Source organism: Emys orbicularis, chromosome 10 (assembly GCF_028017835.1).
Source record: "Emys orbicularis isolate rEmyOrb1 chromosome 10, rEmyOrb1.hap1, whole genome shotgun sequence".
Taxonomy (NCBI): Eukaryota; Metazoa; Chordata; order Testudines; family Emydidae; genus Emys; species Emys orbicularis.
Genome location: NC_088692.1, coordinates 14,884,376 through 14,903,243, shown reverse-complemented (window position 1 = coordinate 14,903,243; position 18,868 = coordinate 14,884,376). Strand labels below are relative to the sequence as shown.

General features: G+C 38.9%; 1 protein-coding gene across 1 annotated transcript in view; it reads left to right on the top strand.

Moving 5' to 3' along the window:
- Nucleotides 1–18,868, top strand: part of TRRAP (transformation/transcription domain associated protein) — a 153,623-nt gene that overhangs the window by 66,149 nt on the left and 68,606 nt on the right. The window contains exons 40-50 of the mRNA XM_065412772.1: nt 396–524; nt 1,308–1,574; nt 2,540–2,746; nt 3,828–3,986; nt 4,073–4,207; nt 4,411–4,521; nt 5,427–5,573; nt 9,997–10,210; nt 10,862–10,987; nt 13,176–13,322; nt 16,811–17,010. Coding sequence (XP_065268844.1) covers nt 396–524; nt 1,308–1,574; nt 2,540–2,746; nt 3,828–3,986; nt 4,073–4,207; nt 4,411–4,521; nt 5,427–5,573; nt 9,997–10,210; nt 10,862–10,987; nt 13,176–13,322; nt 16,811–17,010 — 1,842 coding nt within the window. The remainder of the gene's footprint in view (nt 1–395; nt 525–1,307; nt 1,575–2,539; nt 2,747–3,827; nt 3,987–4,072; nt 4,208–4,410; nt 4,522–5,426; nt 5,574–9,996; nt 10,211–10,861; nt 10,988–13,175; nt 13,323–16,810; nt 17,011–18,868) is intronic.

Here is an 18,868-nt window from a genome sequence, read left to right as displayed (position 1 = left end):
AGAGTGCACTAGCGTGCTGTGCTCTAACTCCCACGTGTGGCCAACAACGGGCGTGAACTAAAAGGTAGTTACAGCACAGCGTGGTAGTGCATTCTGTAGTCCATACCAAAAGTCCAGACTGCAGGCTGTGTAGACAAACCCTTAATCTGCCCTTTCTAGGAAGCCAATTTTTGTGTCGTCAGCCTCCCCCCCCGCCCCAAATAAAAAAAATAATCTGTCCAGGCTTTTTTACATGCAGTCTCTAAGTTTGAAAGAGAGAACTTCAAGAGGCTCTGAAGCTGCAGTGCATTGGTTTTGTCCGTAATCAGAAATAATCCAGATAGCTTTATTAAGTAATTGTTTTATTTAGAGAACTTAATAGCATAGTATTAACTTCTTCCATTCCTGGTTTGTAGGTTCTGCAGCATATCTTGAATCCTGCATTCTTGTATAGTTTTGAAAAGGCAGAAGGAGAACAACTTCTGGGACCACCCAATCCAGAAGGAGATAATCCAGAAAGTATCACCAGTGTTTTTATAACAAAGGTATCCATCCCTGCTAGCTTTAAAGAATTGAAAGGCGAAAAATAAAATAAATGTACCTAAGTTGATTGACATTTCAATCCTGATCTGAATTATTCTTGCTACTTCTGGCCAGGGCTTTCTCTAAATATAAGTGGTCAATTACACTGACTCATACAATGATTTTGAATTGTGGAGAAATATACACCAGGAGCTAGAATGAGATTACAAATACTCAAGTTACTTGTGACTTCACTAGGATTTCAACATATTTCTTTATGAATGAAGGCTTGCTGCAGTAACCCCCTGTATCACCTACCTCTTGGTAAGAAGAGTCTTTACAGACCCTTGAAGTTGTCATAGAACTGACTTGTGCCTCATTATTATACCTGACAGCAAATATAAGATAGTCACTGTTGAAGATATTTTGAAGGCAAGGTCTTCAGAAGTGCTCAGCTCCCCTTATTATAAAAATGTGCTCACTTCATTTAGTTGCCAAAGTGGGAGCTGAACTCTTATGAAAATCTGGCCTCCGTTGTGTGTGCTGAAGACTTTTGAAAACCTGGCCCTAAATGTAGATGTATGTGCATACAGTGTAATCAAAGATCATTTGGGCAATAGATGAGAAATGGACAGTTGCCCATTCCTTTGGAGAGTGCTGATAGCTGGTGATAAAAGTACATTGTTCTAAAAGTCCTCTTATCTGTTGCTGCAGATACCAACCTGTAAAAGTATTTTTCTTTTTCTCTCTCTCCGCTCCCCCCCCCCCCCTTTCCCATCTTGCTACCCCTCCACTCTTGGGAATAGGTACTTGACCCAGAAAAGCAGGCAGATATGTTGGATTCACTGAGAATTTATCTCTTGCAATTTGCAACGCTTCTTGTGGAACATGCCCCACATCACATTCATGACAATAACAAGAATCGGAACAGCAAACTACGACGCCTGATGACCTTTGCCTGGCCCTGTCTCTTGTCTAAGGCGTGTGTGGACCCAGCGTGCAAGTACAGTGGACATTTGCTTTTAGCACACATCATTGCAAAATTTGCCATACATAAGAAGATAGTGTTGCAGGTATTGTGTACAAATTTGCTCTAATATGCTAAAGGGATGCTGATAAGTACTATTTCTGGTGTATGCTTTCTTTAATCCGTTATTTTGTACTGTAATGGAGGGCCTGTCATGGAGGATGGAGATGTAGTTTTGAATAATCATTATACATGTGATAACTAAAACCATAAGAGCAGATAAGATCACCCAGGGAGCAAGTATAGAAGGAGCAGGCCAAAGACCAGCACGTTGTGGGGTATCTACAAGAAGGGAACCAGTGAAGGCAGTAGGTGAGAGAGGAGAGTCACCTGAGAAGCTCAGTGGGAAGAGGGGCTTGTTCCTGGAGGGATAACTCATTGGTTTGAACATTGGCCTGCTAAACCCAGGGTTGTGAGTTCAATCCTTGAGGGGGCCATTTAGGGAGCTGGGGCAAAAATCTGTCTGGGAATTGGTCCTGCTTTGAGCAAGGGGTTGGACTAGACCTCCTGAGGTCCCTTCCAACCCTGATATTCTATGAATGAAGGCAGCAAAAAGATCTTGAAAAATTTGAATTGGACTTAACATGGAGAAGATCATTGGTAACTTTCGGGGCAGTTTTAGAATATGAAGAGGCTAGAAGGTAACTGACGGGTATAAAGGAGAGAGATGCAGGCAATTCAAGGTAGTGGGCATAGATGACACTTTCAAAGAGTTTAGAGATGGGTGAATAAGGGAGATGAGGCAGTGAAGAAGCAGGTAATATTTAGAGATCTTAGAATCAGGGCATTAGCAGTATCATTTGAAAGAATGGTGTTTGAGAAAGAGATCAAGGGATTCGTGGGGGAGAGACTATAAGAAAACTTAACATCAGACACTGGGGAAAAACAGGATAGCAGGTAGGACAAGGGAGTGAAACTGCCGTTTATTCAAGAGAAAAGGTCTTAAAGAGCTGTATTATTCTTTAGAAGAAGAGGTTTGTACCATGTTTAAGAGGATCACTCCTTTTTTAGGTTTTTCACAGTCTTCTAAAAGCTCATGCAATGGAGGCTCGAGCAATTGTCAGGCAAGCAATGGCTATTCTAACTCCAGCTGTGCCTGCTCGAATGGAGGATGGACATCAGATGCTGACTCACTGGACACGAAAAATCATTGTAGAAGAGGGCCATACAGTTCCACAACTGGTCCATATTTTGCATTTAATAGTACAGCATTTCAAGGTATGTATACCGTGACCAACCGAACAATTGGATAAATTATCCTAGATGCCTAGGAGAAATAATACAGACTAAATAAAAATGAGTGAGATCCAAATTATATAGCAGAGAACAAATATTTAAAGGAGATGGTTCTCTATGCACATGTGCACACTACAAACGTTTAAAGCTGAAAATCTCTGCCGTTAATGTAACAATATATCTGGCCAATTCTGAAATGCCTCTGTCTCTTCTAACTTTTGCTTTTACATAGTTTCATCTTTCCCTTTTCTACTCACATGCCCTCTGCATTGCTTTTTGTTTGTTAAAGCCTCCTCCACCCATACATGGTGGTTTAAAGAGTCATGTTCCCAAAAGCACACACATGCCTGAAATACCAATTTAACTTAAGCAAAGGGTCAGCTTGGTCTTGGTCCAAAAGCACTTTTAAAATTAGCTTGCACACTGCATGAAATAGCGTAAATAGGGAGCCAACTGAAGTGCTAGTAAAACATTTGAAAGCAACACTGAAAGTGAAGTTTGGAGTAGTTCGTTTCCAAAATGAAACACTAGATAGATATGATTCTTAGGCTATGTCTGTATTACACCTTATGTCGGCATAATTTATGTCAGTTAGGGGGGTGAATAAATTACAGCCTGAGTGACATAAATTACACTGACATAAGCACCTGTGTGGACAGCGCTATGTCAGTAGGAGAGCTTCTTCCACTGACATAGCTACCGCCCCTTGCGGGAGGGGAGTAGTTAAGCCGACAGGAGAGCTCTCTCCTGTTGGCTTAGAGCAGCTACATTAGAGAACTTGCAGCAGCGCAGCTGCATTGGTGCAGCTGTACTGCTGTACACTCTCTAGTGTAGCTGTAGCCTTAGTCTGGATTACCTGTGAGTCAGGGAAGATCTGGTCAGGAATGTTTGTTTTACCAAAGTACCAGCTTCTTGTCTTAATTCTAGAGGAATGAGCATGGTATAGATATAACCAACTCTGGGCTTAAAGGCAATTAATTTACCATTCTGTTTTCTGTGTGTTAGGGAATATGTAGAATATAATTAGTTTACATGTAACATATTTATGAATCCATTTCTACAGGTTTATTACCCCGTAAGACACCATTTGGTGCAGCATATGGTTAGTGCCATGCAGAGGTTGGGTTTCACTCCCAGTGTTACCATTGAACAAAGAAAACTGGCTGTGGACCTTGCTGAAGTAGTCATCAAATGGGAATTGCAGAGAATTAAAGATCAACAGGTAGGAATAGTAACCGTCTCGGTGAACATCAAAATGTTGTCATGATTTTTTTTTTTTTTTTAATGTGTGTATCACTGATATTTCAGCCAGATTCAGATATGGATCCAAGTGCAAGTGGAGAAGGAGCAAGTTCTGCCTCATCTTCTGTTAAAAGAGGATTGTCTGTTGATTCTGGTCAAGAGGTGAAACGATTCAGGACAGCTACTGGGGCAATAAGTGCAGTAAGAAATATTCAGTTTCCTTTTGTTCTTATAACCAGCAATTTTAAGATTAAGTAACCTTAATATTCATTTTCCTTCATAATTTTGTAGCCTGCTCACTGTTAAACTAAGATTCATTCATAGTTGTGCTTTATATTATTATTTAAGCACAATTTATTATATACCATTACCCCTCTTTTATTGAGCAAAAATTGTGTGCACAGGTATTTGGACGTACTCAGTCGTTGCCAGGAGCTGATGCACTTCTTTCTAAGCCAATTGACAAGCAGCATACAGATACTGTGGTCAACTTCCTCATTAGAATTGCTTGCCAGGTACTGTCTGATTCTGAAATGCATGTACCAATGCTTCATTAGTGTTCAGAAATGCAAATAACCTTTTATTATACAGCATTATTTTCACTCTGGGATAAATGTATAAACTTTAACAATGGCTGTCTTCTGAAAAGTTTGGAAATTGGTATGAAAAGTTCATATGAAGAACATAGGGTTATGCTGATTTTTATGTAAATTTTTATTTAAAATATTCATGATCCATATCTTTGTAGTTATACTTTGAGATGTCTGTATAGCTGACAAGAGACATTTAGATGTAAAGAACTGTAATAAATTGACTTGGTTTTTGATATATAAAAATATATTTTGGAACAAAACTAGAGCAGTTATTACTTAGGTTTCTACATGCCTAAATCACATGATCAATGGGTGAGAAAACAAAGTCCTACTGACTTTCACCGAGATGTAGTCTCTTAAGTGTGACTTTGAAAATGCGACTTAGACTCCTAAGCCACTGAGATGCTTTTGAAAATGTTACCCACACAAAAATTTTAAACGTGAATAAACTAAAGAACTTTAAACTGCTCATTGACAAATTGTGAACATGACACTTTAAATTAGTCAAAATAGTTCCTGTGAATTGTCTGCTCAGCTGTATTCTTAGCAAAATACATTATAAAATATTGTTGCAACCTGACATCCCTTTGAGAATTTTTTCAGACTAGGTAAATTGGTTAACATCTTAAAAACAGTTTGTATATAAATACAATACTAGCCTTTTGAGTAATACAGTACTGTGACTGTATTGGTATAGTTACTTTAGCTAAGCCATTCCAAAACTAGACAATGATATGCTTACATAGGATGTGTAAAAAAATTAATGAGTTCTAAAGATCATGGTTATAAATGGTTGTCATTCTGCAATAATTTTGATTAATTGCTAGGTAAATGACAACTCAAACACTGCTGGATCTCCTGGAGAATTGCTGTCTCGACGCTGCGTTAACCTTTTGAAGACAGCTTTACGACCAGATATGTGGCCAAAATCAGAACTCAAACTGCAGTGGTTTGATAAACTGCTAATGACTGTGGTAAGTTACATTCCAGCCTTGTAGAGCTTTAAGATTCAATAACACAGGACATAATTGAGTACTGGCTTAATAAGATATTGAAGGTCTTTAACAATTTACCTATTTCTTGATTAGCCAGTATCCGAGAGATCTATTTTACTTATAATATGCAGCTCTTAGGTTTAGACTATATATTGAAGATAGTAGCACAATGTTGTTGTAGAGAATTTTAAATTAAATGTTGGTCCATTTAATTACTAGTTTAATCACTGTCATTACTAGAACTAATGAAATTGATTTATAGGGTTTTTTTGAGTAATTATTCTTGTCATTTTTCTTGACAAGAGGATTTAGGTAAAAGTCAACATTTGAGAATGGAAGTGCACGTTAATAAATGTTAGATTCTTTCTGTCAAGCATTTGTAGCAATGCTAGTATTGTTAGTTAAATAATTTTAGTTTCTTTGTAGAGTCATTAAAACTGATTTTTGTTCTAACGTGCAATGTAAATACTACATATGAAATCGATAGAAACAAAATAAAGGAAACAAATAAGCTTATGGATCTGTTTGCACATGCTCAACAGAGACTTATAAACGTTTGGCAACTAAAGTCGCTGAAGATTCTGTCTGTGCTGGACGTGCTCCAGCCTAGGGCTGCAGGACTGTCTCTACAACTGCCCCTCTGGGCAGCTGCGGGCCGCTGAGACACCCCGCATCAGAATTAAGAGCATGGAAATTGTTCTCAGTGCTTCCTTTGCTGGCGCCCAAGCAGGATGAAGGAGAAGGGAGGAGGCAGTCTGACTGGAATGCAGAGTGTTGAGGAATCCGGTCTGGGGATGGCGAGTAGGGAAACTGGGACAAAGGTGGTGGGGAAACGACTGGTGCAAGGAGTTGTTGGTGGTATAGACCTGAAGAAGAGCTCTTTGTAGCTCAAAAGCTTGTCTTTCTCACCGATAGAAGTTGGTCTAATAAAAGATAACACCCACCTTGTCTTAGTGAACGGTTGGCATTCTATACTTAACAGTGAAGTTTTTAATTAGGGCTGTCAATCACAGTTCATGCATGCGATTAACGTAAAACAAATTAACTAGATTTTTAAAAAGTCGTGATTAATTGCAGTTTTAATTGCACTATTAAACAATAATAGAATACCAATTTAAATTTATTAATATTTAGAATACTTACATGTATTTAATTTTTTTAATGTAACTGCACTCAAACAAAACAATGTAAAACTTTAGAGCCTACAAATCCACTCAGTCCTACTTCTTGTTGAGCCAATCGCTAAGACAAATAAGTCTGTTTACATTTACCTGCCCGCTTCTTATTTACAATATCACCTGAAAATGAGAACAAGCGTTCGAATGGCACTGTTGTAGTCAGCGCTGCAAGGTATTTACATGCCAGACATGTTAAACATTCGTATGCCATCTGGCATGTAAATACCTTGCAGCGCTGGCTACAACAGTGCCATTCGAACGCTTGTTCTCATTTTCAGGTGATATTGTAAATAAGTGGGCAGGTAAATGTAAACAGACTTATTTGTCTTAGCGATTGGCTTAATAAGAAGTAGGACTGAGTGGATTTGTAGGCTCTAAAGTTTTACATTGTTTTGTTTTTGAGTGCAGTTATGTTAAAATAAATTCTGCATTTGTAAGTTGCACTTTCACGATAAAGAGATTGCACTACAGTACTTGTATGAGGTGAATTGAAAAAAACTCTTTATCTCTTTTTGTAATTAAAATTTTATATATATATAATAGTGTGAGCACTCTACACTTTTCAATTGCAACACAGAATACAATCAATATATTTGAAAATGTAGAAAAATCGCCAAAATATTTATAATCAATTTAAATTGGTATTGTATTATTGTTTAACAGTGCAATTAAAACATCAATTAATCGCGACTATTTTTTAATCTCGTGATTAATTGCGATTATTTTTAGTAATTTGATATCCCTATTTTTAATATATTACATGGCAGTATGCCATATAATCTTACAATACTATAAACTAAGTTTTTTGTACCATACTACTGTAGTAAGTAGTATGAACTTTCTTATTGTGGTAAATATATTAGGATCACTTTTTGGTTTCCTACTGTGGAATAAAGCAGTGGCAAATCCTACTTCTCTGCAGTAGTAAATGAATTTAAGATTTTTAAAGAATATTTTTACCATGATTACTTTTTCTAAATATTGTTTGACAGAGGTTTAGATACTGTACATTACTGGTATGAAGATAGTTGCTTGGGTAATCTTATTTTTAAAAGGTAGCCACTTTAATAATTTTCTCCTCCTACCATTGGGACTGGTTTAGTTTACCTCTGTTTAAAGGTGGTTAATGCTGTTATTTCTATATACCCGTGTACATTTGGCTTTAAACCTCTGTAGTTGATGATGCTTCATCATTATTCATTACTCAAAACTCTACTTATGCTTTTCAAAAATACTGTACTACTTCACTAATGAGAACTCCCATTAAAATCCAGCACTTCAATAGCAAATATTATCCACGCTGAATAGAACAACCACAATTACTTAACCGCTATTCAGCACATCATTTTCTCTTCAGTCCTACAAATGAAACACCATAACGTATTCAGCCTTGTGTCAGAATTATCTCCCACCCACCTTTCTTGGTCTCAGTAATTCCAATGGAAATATATTTATGTGAGTGCAGGCCTTATGAGGTATTGGTGGCTGAGCAGAAATAACAACAGGACTTGGGTAAAACAAGACCGCACTTGAATATTTCTGTGAATAGAAGATGCAGAGGCTTGTACTGAGGACTAAAGCTGGGTCAAGTTTTATAGCGGTAACTTTTTTCACTGAAAAATGCAGTTTTGGGACAATTTTAGTGAATTGTTTGTTGAAACAAATAAGAGATCTTGGAACAAAGTTTTTCAACATGAATGAAGCATCTTGTTTCAATTTTTCAGACTATATTCACAAGGGGGATGTAAGCACCAAAACTGGAGGCGGAGCAAGAGAAATAGGTGGTGGTAGTAGTGGTGCCCCCTTATAACATTTAGCCCAGTGATTAGGCCACTCACCTGGGATGTGGGAGGTCCAGATTTGAATTGATGTTCCGGAGCAGGGACCTTGAACCACTATTCCTCCCCTCTTCCCCACGTGAGTGCCTAACCTCCAGGGTATTCTGGGGATGGGTGTCTCTCAATTTCTCCTGTTGAAGCTGTTCCACTTTTTATAAAATACTTAAATATTCAGTGAAGTAGACCTAGGAACCAAGTAAGTCCTCCTCCCAGATGAGGTAAGTCCTCTGACCACTGGGCTATAGAGTCATTCTCTGTTTCTGGCCCAATGATTACTCAAGTCTTTTATACAAAGATTCAACAGGAAAGGTGAGACCCCCATTTCAGAATACCCTATAGTCTGGCAGTTAGGGTACTCACTGGCAGTGGGGAGACCTGGATTCAAGTCCTTGCTCAGGAGTGGAGTCCTGGAGATTGTTACCCCTTTCCAGATAAATATAAGAATGTAGAGTAATGGTTAGGATGGCAAATTTTACTTGCATGAGCAATTGAGAGAACCAGGCCCTCTGGGACTTCCAGTTGTTGAACTGCAGTCTGTCGTAACTCCCTTCAGTGCTCTGAAGAAGAAGTCTTCCAGTTTGTCATCTCTTGCAAATCTTCTACTTGCTTATTTGTGATGCCTACAGGATAATGAGTTGGAAAAGGCAAAGCTCGCTCCATCCAGCAGCTAGTAGGCCAAAAAACAAACAGGCAGGAAGGTGGGTGGCCCTATTGCTTATATAACATGTAGATGGTAAGCTCTTTGGTACAGGGACTGTCCTTTTGTTCTGTGTTTTGCACAGCACCTAGCATTAGGGCTCCTAGGCACTACAGTAATCCAAATAATGAATAATATTCTTCTGCTTTCTATTAGGTGAAGTCATACAGCCTAATTCACTGTAACAGTGGTTATGTTTTAGGATGGGAGACAGACAGGGCTAGCAAAATCTTGTATTTTCCATTCATTAGATTAGTTTAGTTTCAGACATCCTGTTTCTGGGCTTGAAGCACCCATTTCTCATAAGCACTTCTTTTAAAAGTCCATCAGAATAAGCTGTTTTATACCTTCTCTTCAATATCTTTCTCTTTAAGGTATTTCCACAGGCAAATATAATGTAGCCCATTGTTCCAAGCAGTTTCTAGCCAGGCAAGGGTGAGAGCCACTTTCTTCGCTGCTTTCACCAATCCTGTAATGTTAAAAGTATGCAAATAGGTAGTTAGTGGCTTCCAGTGTCTCATATTTTGCAGATCTGGAAAACATGGCTAGTGTAAGAAAACAGAATTGAAACTCTTGTAAAATGGAAGCCTGGAATCATGTTGTTGTTGATTTCACACAGGTTTGATGTGAGCTAACAAGTCTAATGCTCTTTTGTTTGTTGTTTTTTTCCACTATATGTGTTCTTCTAGGAACAGCCCAATCAGGCCAACTTTGCCAACATTTGCACTGGGTTAGAGGTCCTAAGTTTCCTATTAACTGTACTGCAGTCTCCAGCTATCCTTAGCAGCTTCAAACCTCTGCAACGAGGAGTAGCTGCTTGTATGACATGTGGAAACACCAAGGTTTTGAGGGCTGTCCACAGTCTACTCTCTCGCTTAATGAGTATATTCCCTACAGAACCAAGTATGTGGTATTTTCCTCCTCCTTTTTCTTTTATCACTGCATAACTTAAGTGGTTGTGGGGGGGGGGGGGAGGGGAGCAGGGAGTCTGAATATGCTAATCTTCTGTTTTATGTGTTCTGCATTTTATGGTCCATTTTAGCTTGCACTTTCAACCTCCGCTAAAAAAAAAAAAAAAGTTGAAATAAGTAATCATGTGGAATACATCATTAGCCATTGACATAAAAACTTAATAACCTGTGGCAGTCATTACTTTGACTCAAGAAATGCCTGCTATAAATTTAATGTCTTTTGCAATTACCATTTTTTTGCTTTGAAAAATGCTGTTTTTCAGTAGTTGAACATCACTGTTTTACTAAGACAAGAAAGGGAAATCGGGTGTAAAGAGAGGCTTTAGGTAATATGGAACACTTGACAAGGATAAGTCCTGTCATAGCACTACTAAATTAATCGAGACCATCGTATTACTAGGAAAATTTTGGGGAGCATACTGGGGAGGTGATACCCAACACAGAGGCCACAGTGGTTGTATAATAGATACAGGTTTTTTTACATGCAAGTACAGAAGGTTCAGAGAGAGCCCCTTGTGCTGTTTTAATAACTATATAATATTCTAAAACTTATTTGGTTTTTATGTTGTCAACTCTGTCTCAGGTACTTCAAGTGTAGCGTCAAAATATGAAGAACTGGAATGCCTATATGCTGCAGTCGGGAAGGTTATTTATGAAGGACTTACTAATTATGAAAAAGCCACTAATGCTAATCCTTCCCAACTCTTTGGTGAGTTTCTCGTTCCTCTCATACATGTCTATAGATTGGCTCTTTAATTAGCGTGTTCTTTGTCATTAGGTTTTATTTTATTTTCTGTAAGGGGGTTGATAGCCGTGTAGATAGTGCTGTGTGCTGCCCTGGGAAATCTGGATGTAGACATGACCTTGGGATGAAGGCTGACAGCCTTGAGGAATAAGACTACAGGGCTCATTGCATTCTGTCATTTCCAAGCAGCTGGCTTGAAGATAAGTATTGAAAATGGATACTGGTGGCTGGATAGGTGTCTTAGTTACTAAGGGCATGTAGGAACGAGAAAAGGCATTTAAAGCAACAATGATGTAAAGTAAAAGCTATTGGAAATTTCAATTGGAGCTGCAAAAATCCTGCAGTTACTATTTTTGGGGCATAACATCATGGGTTTTTTAAAAAAGTGAAGTAAATACACTTAAACGTTTTTTGTCCAGTATTTTTCTTTTGAATACAAGCACCAGTTTGTTGAAAGCATCGTAATGTTAGCTGATTTAAATCACATAAGAGTCTTATTTAGAACTTGGATTCTGAATAAGTGAAGAATCTCAGATACAGTACACTCTTTTCAAAAGGTAACATTTCTGAATGTATTTTTATTAAGCACAGTTTTGAAAAGCTCAAACGCATTCCTAGTTCACTATTTATTTACATTGATTAAACTACCACGGAACTAATCTCCCTTTTGGTTCTTGTCTGAACGCTTGACTACAACTGAGATATGTTGGAACGATTAGACAGTTTGACTAGTCATACCAAGTTTGGCTCAGAATTGGTTCTGTCAATAATGCAGACTTGAAATTGCACAAGTTAGAAAAGCTTGCTGCTTTAAATGGCAAATGTCCTTCACTATCCTAGTTTGTGATCTGTGCAGACAGGTGTAATTTCACTTAGGGAATTGCCTATTTGTCAGGTGTCAGGATGTGCTGTACAACACACTAACCAAGAAAGAGACTTTTTATCATTTGTCCAGAGCACACTCCAAGGTTAGATTCTACTGTTTTCCCTGAGTCAGTCTATATCTTATCGATGCTTTATAAAAAAAGAGACTCTTAAAAGATACCAAAGTTCAGGCAAATTTGTGAGGGGCAGAAAAGGAGGGACAAAATAAGGTAAAGCTTTCAAAGCAGTCATTCTGTCTGTTAATAAAACACTGAAACGCTAAATATTGCTGTGGGTTATTTGATGAATTATGAAGATGCAGAAAAGTGGGAAATGGTTGTTACTGCCAGAATAGGGTTTCTAATCTATCTGTATACTGTGTGAGGACAGGTGTTGCTATATATCTTGTAAAATCAGCTGCCGTACATGAACACCAACATACTTCAGAGGAGCATCAATCGCTACATTTATATCCAATATATGTGCACAGGCATTGTTAACAAATATACAGTTTGAGGAGAAAAATACGTATTTGTTCTAATACAGATACTTAGGAAGTGTCTTTAATACTAAATGACAGCTCCTGCATAGCTCAAGTATGTACCCTTTTAATTGTGGTGATTTCTTATCTACTTAGTAACTGATATATGAAACTAATGACATTCTGGGAGGATTACATCTATATGTCCAACAAGCATGATGCTTTATTTTCATATTATGGGATTTAAGAACTGACACTGTTCCAAGGCATGAAAAAAGCCATTTAACAAGACAAGAGTCAACTATTAGATATATTTAGGGTATTTCTATTGCAAAACTGAGCTTCTGACTGAGTAGCAAGGAATGCTTTGAGAGAGCTAAATAGAAAAATATTGCAATTAATCTTGGTTTGCTAGCCTTTTCCATCATGTATCTACATAGATTTCCTGTCTTTGTAACAAGGCTAGCTGAATATCCAAGGTAGGACACAACTTTCCAAAAGTAGAGCACTCTGACTGTCCTTTCATAGGACAAGTAGAGAATTTAGTTTACTCAAAATAGGGCATGTTGTCCCTAGCCTCTGTTTGCCAGAAGCTGGGAATGGGCAACAGGGGATGGATCACTTGATGATTATCTGTTCTGTTAATTCCCTCTGGGGCACCTGGCATTGGCCACTGTCAGAGGACAGGATACTGGGATAGATGGACCTTTGGTCTGACCCAGTATGGCCGTTCTTATGTTCATCTGGTTACCCAAAGTATGAATGATAATTTTAGTTGTCTTTAAAGAGTTTTTATTTATATCTTAGGTACTTTAATGATTCTGAAGTCTGCATGCAGTAACAATCCAAGCTACATAGACAGACTGATTTCAGTCTTCATGCGATCCCTACAGAAGATGGTCAGGGAACATTTGAATCCACAGGCTGCATCAGGAACAGCAGAAGCAACCACAGGTAGTAATGCGGGTCAATAAAGGTTTTAAGTAATGTAATCCTATCATAATGCAGAGATTGAGTGGTTTTAGCTGCTTGTGTATTTGTTAAGGTTTTGAATTCCATAGTGCATTGAATAATTTGAAAATAATCCAATAAAAAGTAAAAAATCTTGTTGAAAGTATCGACTGGAAAAAAAATAACTTTTTGTGTTCTTAATACCTGCTGAACAACTTAATATTGAGTCAAACATCAGTTGGTTAGTAAATGTTTGAAATGCATTATATTTAAAAATTGGATTCTTCAGGAGTATAGGTTGACAGTTCTCTGCTTTCAGTGACTCTTAATTTAATAGGTGCAAGCTAATAGTAGTGAAGCAGTTGTTTGTGAAATCAATTGGTGCCCTTGTTATCTTCTTACAGTGGTGACTTTATCAGTAGATGGAGTTTTGCCTGTCATCAAATGATCCAAATCATGAGTCAATACAAAATGCAAAAATGCTGCTAAAGAAATACAGTGCTATTAAAGAACAAAATATTTCAGTTAATGATGAAGCTGCTGAGGAAAATTGTTTGGAAGAAGCACTTCCAATATTAGATTTCTAACTTGCATTCTAATTACTCAGAATAGGACCTTGTGAATTGAGACTAATCCCTGAGTAACTCATTGCAAATTATTAAATTTGGCAGATAAGCAAGTCAGGAAATTAACAGAATAAGAATACTGCATCACAAAATATTGTTTTCATTTTGACAAGTTTAGCTTCAATTATTTATACCTCATGATTTATTGGCATACTATAATATTTGTCAAAGTATTATTAAAATGAGGCCTCACCACCTCCTTTCCAACTGAATTCTTTTCACATGGACGTGACCAAAGGGGAAGGCTGTCCTGAAGAGCACTGTGGGCCATTGTTTTGGGTATGATACACAGACTGTTTTTCAAAGTGATTATAGGGGTTTGTATCCATGGTAACATTTTCTGTTGATATTTTAATAGTTCCCTAGAATTTTCCATAAAGTTGCACCCATAAAGAGGCTTTAACCATGTTATCCTTTAATTGCAGGATGAATTGATTTAAATCAAGGCCATTTAAATCACCACATGGAAAGCCTCCATTTAAATAATTGATTTAATCAACTTTTCCACTTGTATTTCAGTTATTTTCTGAAGAATTCTCATTGGTTGATATAACTATTAAAACATGTTGATTTACAACTAAATAGAACCTTTATGCTAGATTTGGTAAATCTTTTTGCTACCTAGCAAACTATATACATTTATTTAAACAAATATAGCTTAATATTTTCAGATGATTATTAATTGTACATTTTCAGTAGGTTAGAAAATGGTGAATGATATATTATTTACTAGATAATTAACTTTTTTTGTTCATGATTTATCATGCTGCATTAGGATGGTAACTGGAATTTAATTAAACACAAAACTGCATATAACATTTATTTTTTATTAAACAAAACCTGAAATGTTTTGGATATATAAACTTTTCTTATCAAAACATGTTTCACATTTACAACAAGATTATAATTAGGCCTTAACATATTTTGTGTTATATTTAGCTTTCATTTTAAAAGGTTTATTTGTAAAAATAAACATATTATAGTTTAAATAATAAAATAAAAAAAACTATACATTTAAAAAAAAATATTTTAAAAAATCATTAATTACCCACCCTGCTTGGGATGTGGGGATGTGGTAGTACTGCTGAAAAAGATCTGGGAGTTATAGAGGATCACAAATTGAATATAATTCAACAATGTGATGAAGTTGCAAAAAAAGCTAATATTCTGGGTGTGTTAATTTGAGCGTTGTATGCAAGACACTGGAGGCAATTGTCCTGCTCTCCTTGGCACTGGTGAGGGCTCAGCTGGGTACTGTGGCACCCAGAATTGGACACACTTTTGGAAAGATGTGGACAAATTGGGGAGAGTCCAGAGGAGATCAACAAAAATGATAAAAGGTTTAGAGAACTTGACCTATGAGGAAAGGTTAAAAAAACTAGACATGTCTGGAGAAAAGAAAACTGAGGGGGAACCTGATGAGTCTTCAGATATGTTAAGGGCTGTTACAAAGAGGACTGTGATCAATTGTTCTCCATGTCCACTGGAAGTAGGACAAAAAGTAATCCACTAAAGCTGCAGCAAGGGAGGTCTAGGTTACATATTAAGAAAATCTTTCTAACTATAAGGATAGTTAAAGTACTGGAGCAGGCTTCCAAGGGAGGTTCTGGAATCCCTGTCATTGGAGGCTTTTAAAGAACAGGTTGGACAAATACCTGTGAGCGATTGGTCTAGGTTTACTTAGGGTTACCATATTTGAACTTTCAAAAAAAGAGGACACTCTCTGGGGGGGGGTAGCCCCACCCCCTAGCCACTCCTTCCACTTCCCGCCCCCTACTGAACCCCCAACCCATCCAACCCCCCCTGCTCCTTGTCCCCTGATCGCCCCCTCCTGGGACCCCTGCCCGTAACCACCCCCGGGACCCCACCCCCTAACTAAGCCTCCCTTGTCCTTGTCCCCGACTGCCCCCTCCTGAGACACCCCCCCCCCAACTGCCCCCCCTAGGACTCCACTCCCTACCTGTCCCCTGACTGTTCTGACTCCTATCCACGCCCCCGCCAGATCCCCGGGACTCCCATGCCTATCCAACCGCTGCCTGTCCCCTGACTGCCCCCCGAACCCCCAACCCATCCAACCCCCCCTGCTTCCTGTCCCCTGACTGCCCCAATCCCTCTCTACACCCCTGCCCCCTGACAGCCCCCCCACAGAACCCCCGACCCATCCAACCCCCCTGTCCCCTGACTGCTCTGATCCCTCTCCACACCCCCGCCCCCTGACAGCCCCCCCATAACTCCCGACTCATCGAAACCTCTCCCTGCTCCCTGACTGCCCCCCGGGACTCCCCTTACCACCATGCCGCTCGAGCCACTGGCTCCATGTGGAGCAGGCTGCCGCGCTGCCGTGTGCATAGCCCCTCCCCCACAGAGTGCTGAGGCAGGGGGAGGGGGAGCGGGGGAGGGGCTCTGGCTGCTGGAGGCCAATGGGAGCGGCTCAATCGGGCCCAGCCACCCTATCAGCCGCGCTGCACTCTGCATGGAAGGGAGGGGGGGGAAATCCCGGACCTTTCTATCTTATTACCAATTCTTCCCGGACGGCTATTTAACGACGAAAAAGCTGGACATGTCCGGGGAAATACGGACGGATGGTAACCCTAGGTTTACTTGGTCCTACCTCAGCTCAGGGGACTGGACTAGATTACCTTTTGAGATCCTTTCCAGCCCTGCATTTCTGTGATTAGGTTACACAAGAAACACATGTTCATTGGCTTGCCTGAGAAAAGGGGTGATATTTAGCAGTTATCAGCTTCACAGATTGTTAGCAAAGTTAGAACTTGAAGGTTCTACTGTGCAGATCACACTGAAACCATTTTTTCTGGCATATGAAATGACTGATGAATAAAATTTATGCACTTCTATCCATAGCAGGTACAAGTGAACTGGTAATGCTGAGCTTGGATCTTGTGAAAACTCGTCTTGCAGTGATGAGCATGGAGATGAGGAAAAATTTTATCCAAGCTATTCTAACATCTCTCATTGAAAAATCTACTGATGCTAAAATTCTTCGTGCAGTGGTAAAAATAGTGGAAGAGTGGGTGAAAAACAATTCTCCAATGGCAGCCAATCAGGTAAATTGAAAAGTTAAATCAGGTGAAAATCCTTATTCCAATCAAAAACTAATGAAAACCTGTAACTTGCATTTTCTGTTCAGTGTTTGACAAAGGGTTCTGTAAGGACCTAAGTCTGCATATTTTTAAGTGCCGTCTATAAGTTGTGAACACTCTGGGTTCCCAAGGAAGAAATAAAGTTAAGAATGCTCAGCACATTATAGGCTAAATTTTCCCTTTCATGTGAAATAGTGCTTTGCTAAGAAAACTATGTATGTTTTTTTAAAGCCAAAGGTTCAAGTGTCCAAAAGCCAGTATTATAGGACCATGTAAAGTTGCTTCAGTTAAAGTAAGATGATGGAATATTTGTAGGTGAAGCTATATCTTACCAATTATCACTTTCCATAACATCATGCAGTGTACTTACCTACATCTTATTTTTGAAAGAATTTGGCAGTGAATAAAGTCCAAAATGTTGCGAGTTCAAGCTAAGATCCTGATTCAAGTTTTTAAGTTTACAGTCTGAAAATTTTAGACTGTTGAAAATCTTCTTTCTGTGGTGTGATGAGTACATATTTTTATGCCTATTGTGTGTGTGTGTGTGTGTGTGTGTACTGTGGGGCTTTTCTCATGCAGTGACCCAAAACCTTTTATTCTTATGTACTTCACAAGGCATAATTGCTATTGTCTTAAGTCTAGGGGGTTTTCCCGCATTGTTCTTGTTTTGTGATAGGCATGGATAGGCTCTTGAAAAGAGTGTCGTAGGGGGTGTTGATCATTGTAGCAGAGTATCTGATGTTGTGGCAGGGTCTGATGTTGCTTTGAGTTGGTGTGCCCTGGTGTGTAGGGAGCTTGCTTCTGGTGATGAGCTTGGAGAGGTTGCAGCGTTGTTTGAAGGCCAGAAGTGGGAGTTTAGGAAAGATTTGTTTCAGGATGGGGTCCCCCATCGAATATGGGTTGTAGTTGTTTGATATCCCATATGGGTTCCAGTGTCGGGTAGTAGGTGACAACTAGGGGTGTGTGTTTTATTTCTGTATTGAGGCAGGTTCTCTCGGGGTATTTGGGTGGCCCTTGCAATATGCACTAACTACTTATGCTAAACAGTCTTTTCCACATTGCATGTTGCGGTGATGCTGGGAGTTCCTTTCCCAGACCTGAAGAAGAGCTCTGTGTGGCTCAAAAGCTTGTCTCTCCCACCAACAGAAGTTGGTCCAATAAAAGATATTGCTTCTCCCACCTCGTCTCTCTAGTATGGTTCAATGGCAGCGTAACCTAAAAAAATGTTTTACACATTTCTGGACCACTGGTTGGTCACAGTATTTATAGTTCTAAGAATGTCCATACTAGGTCAGACCAGTGGTCCATGTATCCTGTTGTCCAACAGTGGCTGGTCTCGGATGCTTCAGAAAAAATTAGCAGAACAGGGCAATTTATTGAATGTTCCATCCCCTGTCATCCAGTCGCAGCTTCTGGCAGTCAGAGGTTTAGGGATACCCAGTGTATACGGTTGCATCCCTGACCATCTTGGCTAATAGCCACTGATGGACCTTTCCTCCATGAACATATAATTCTTTTTTGAACCCAGTTTCCACAGGTTGACTGGGTGGTGTGTTAATAAGTACTTCCTTATGTTTGATGTAAACCTGCTACCTATTAATGTCATTGGGTGACCCCTAGTTCTTGTGTAAGATGAAGGAGTAGATACGCTTATTCACTTTCTCTACACCATTCATGATATAGACTTCCCCCATTAGTCATCTCTTTTTTTTAATATGAACTGCCCCAATCTTTTTAATATCTCCTCATGTGGGAGCTGTTCCATACCCCTAATAATTTTTGTTGCCCTTTTCTGTACAACTTCCAGTTCTAATATCTTTCT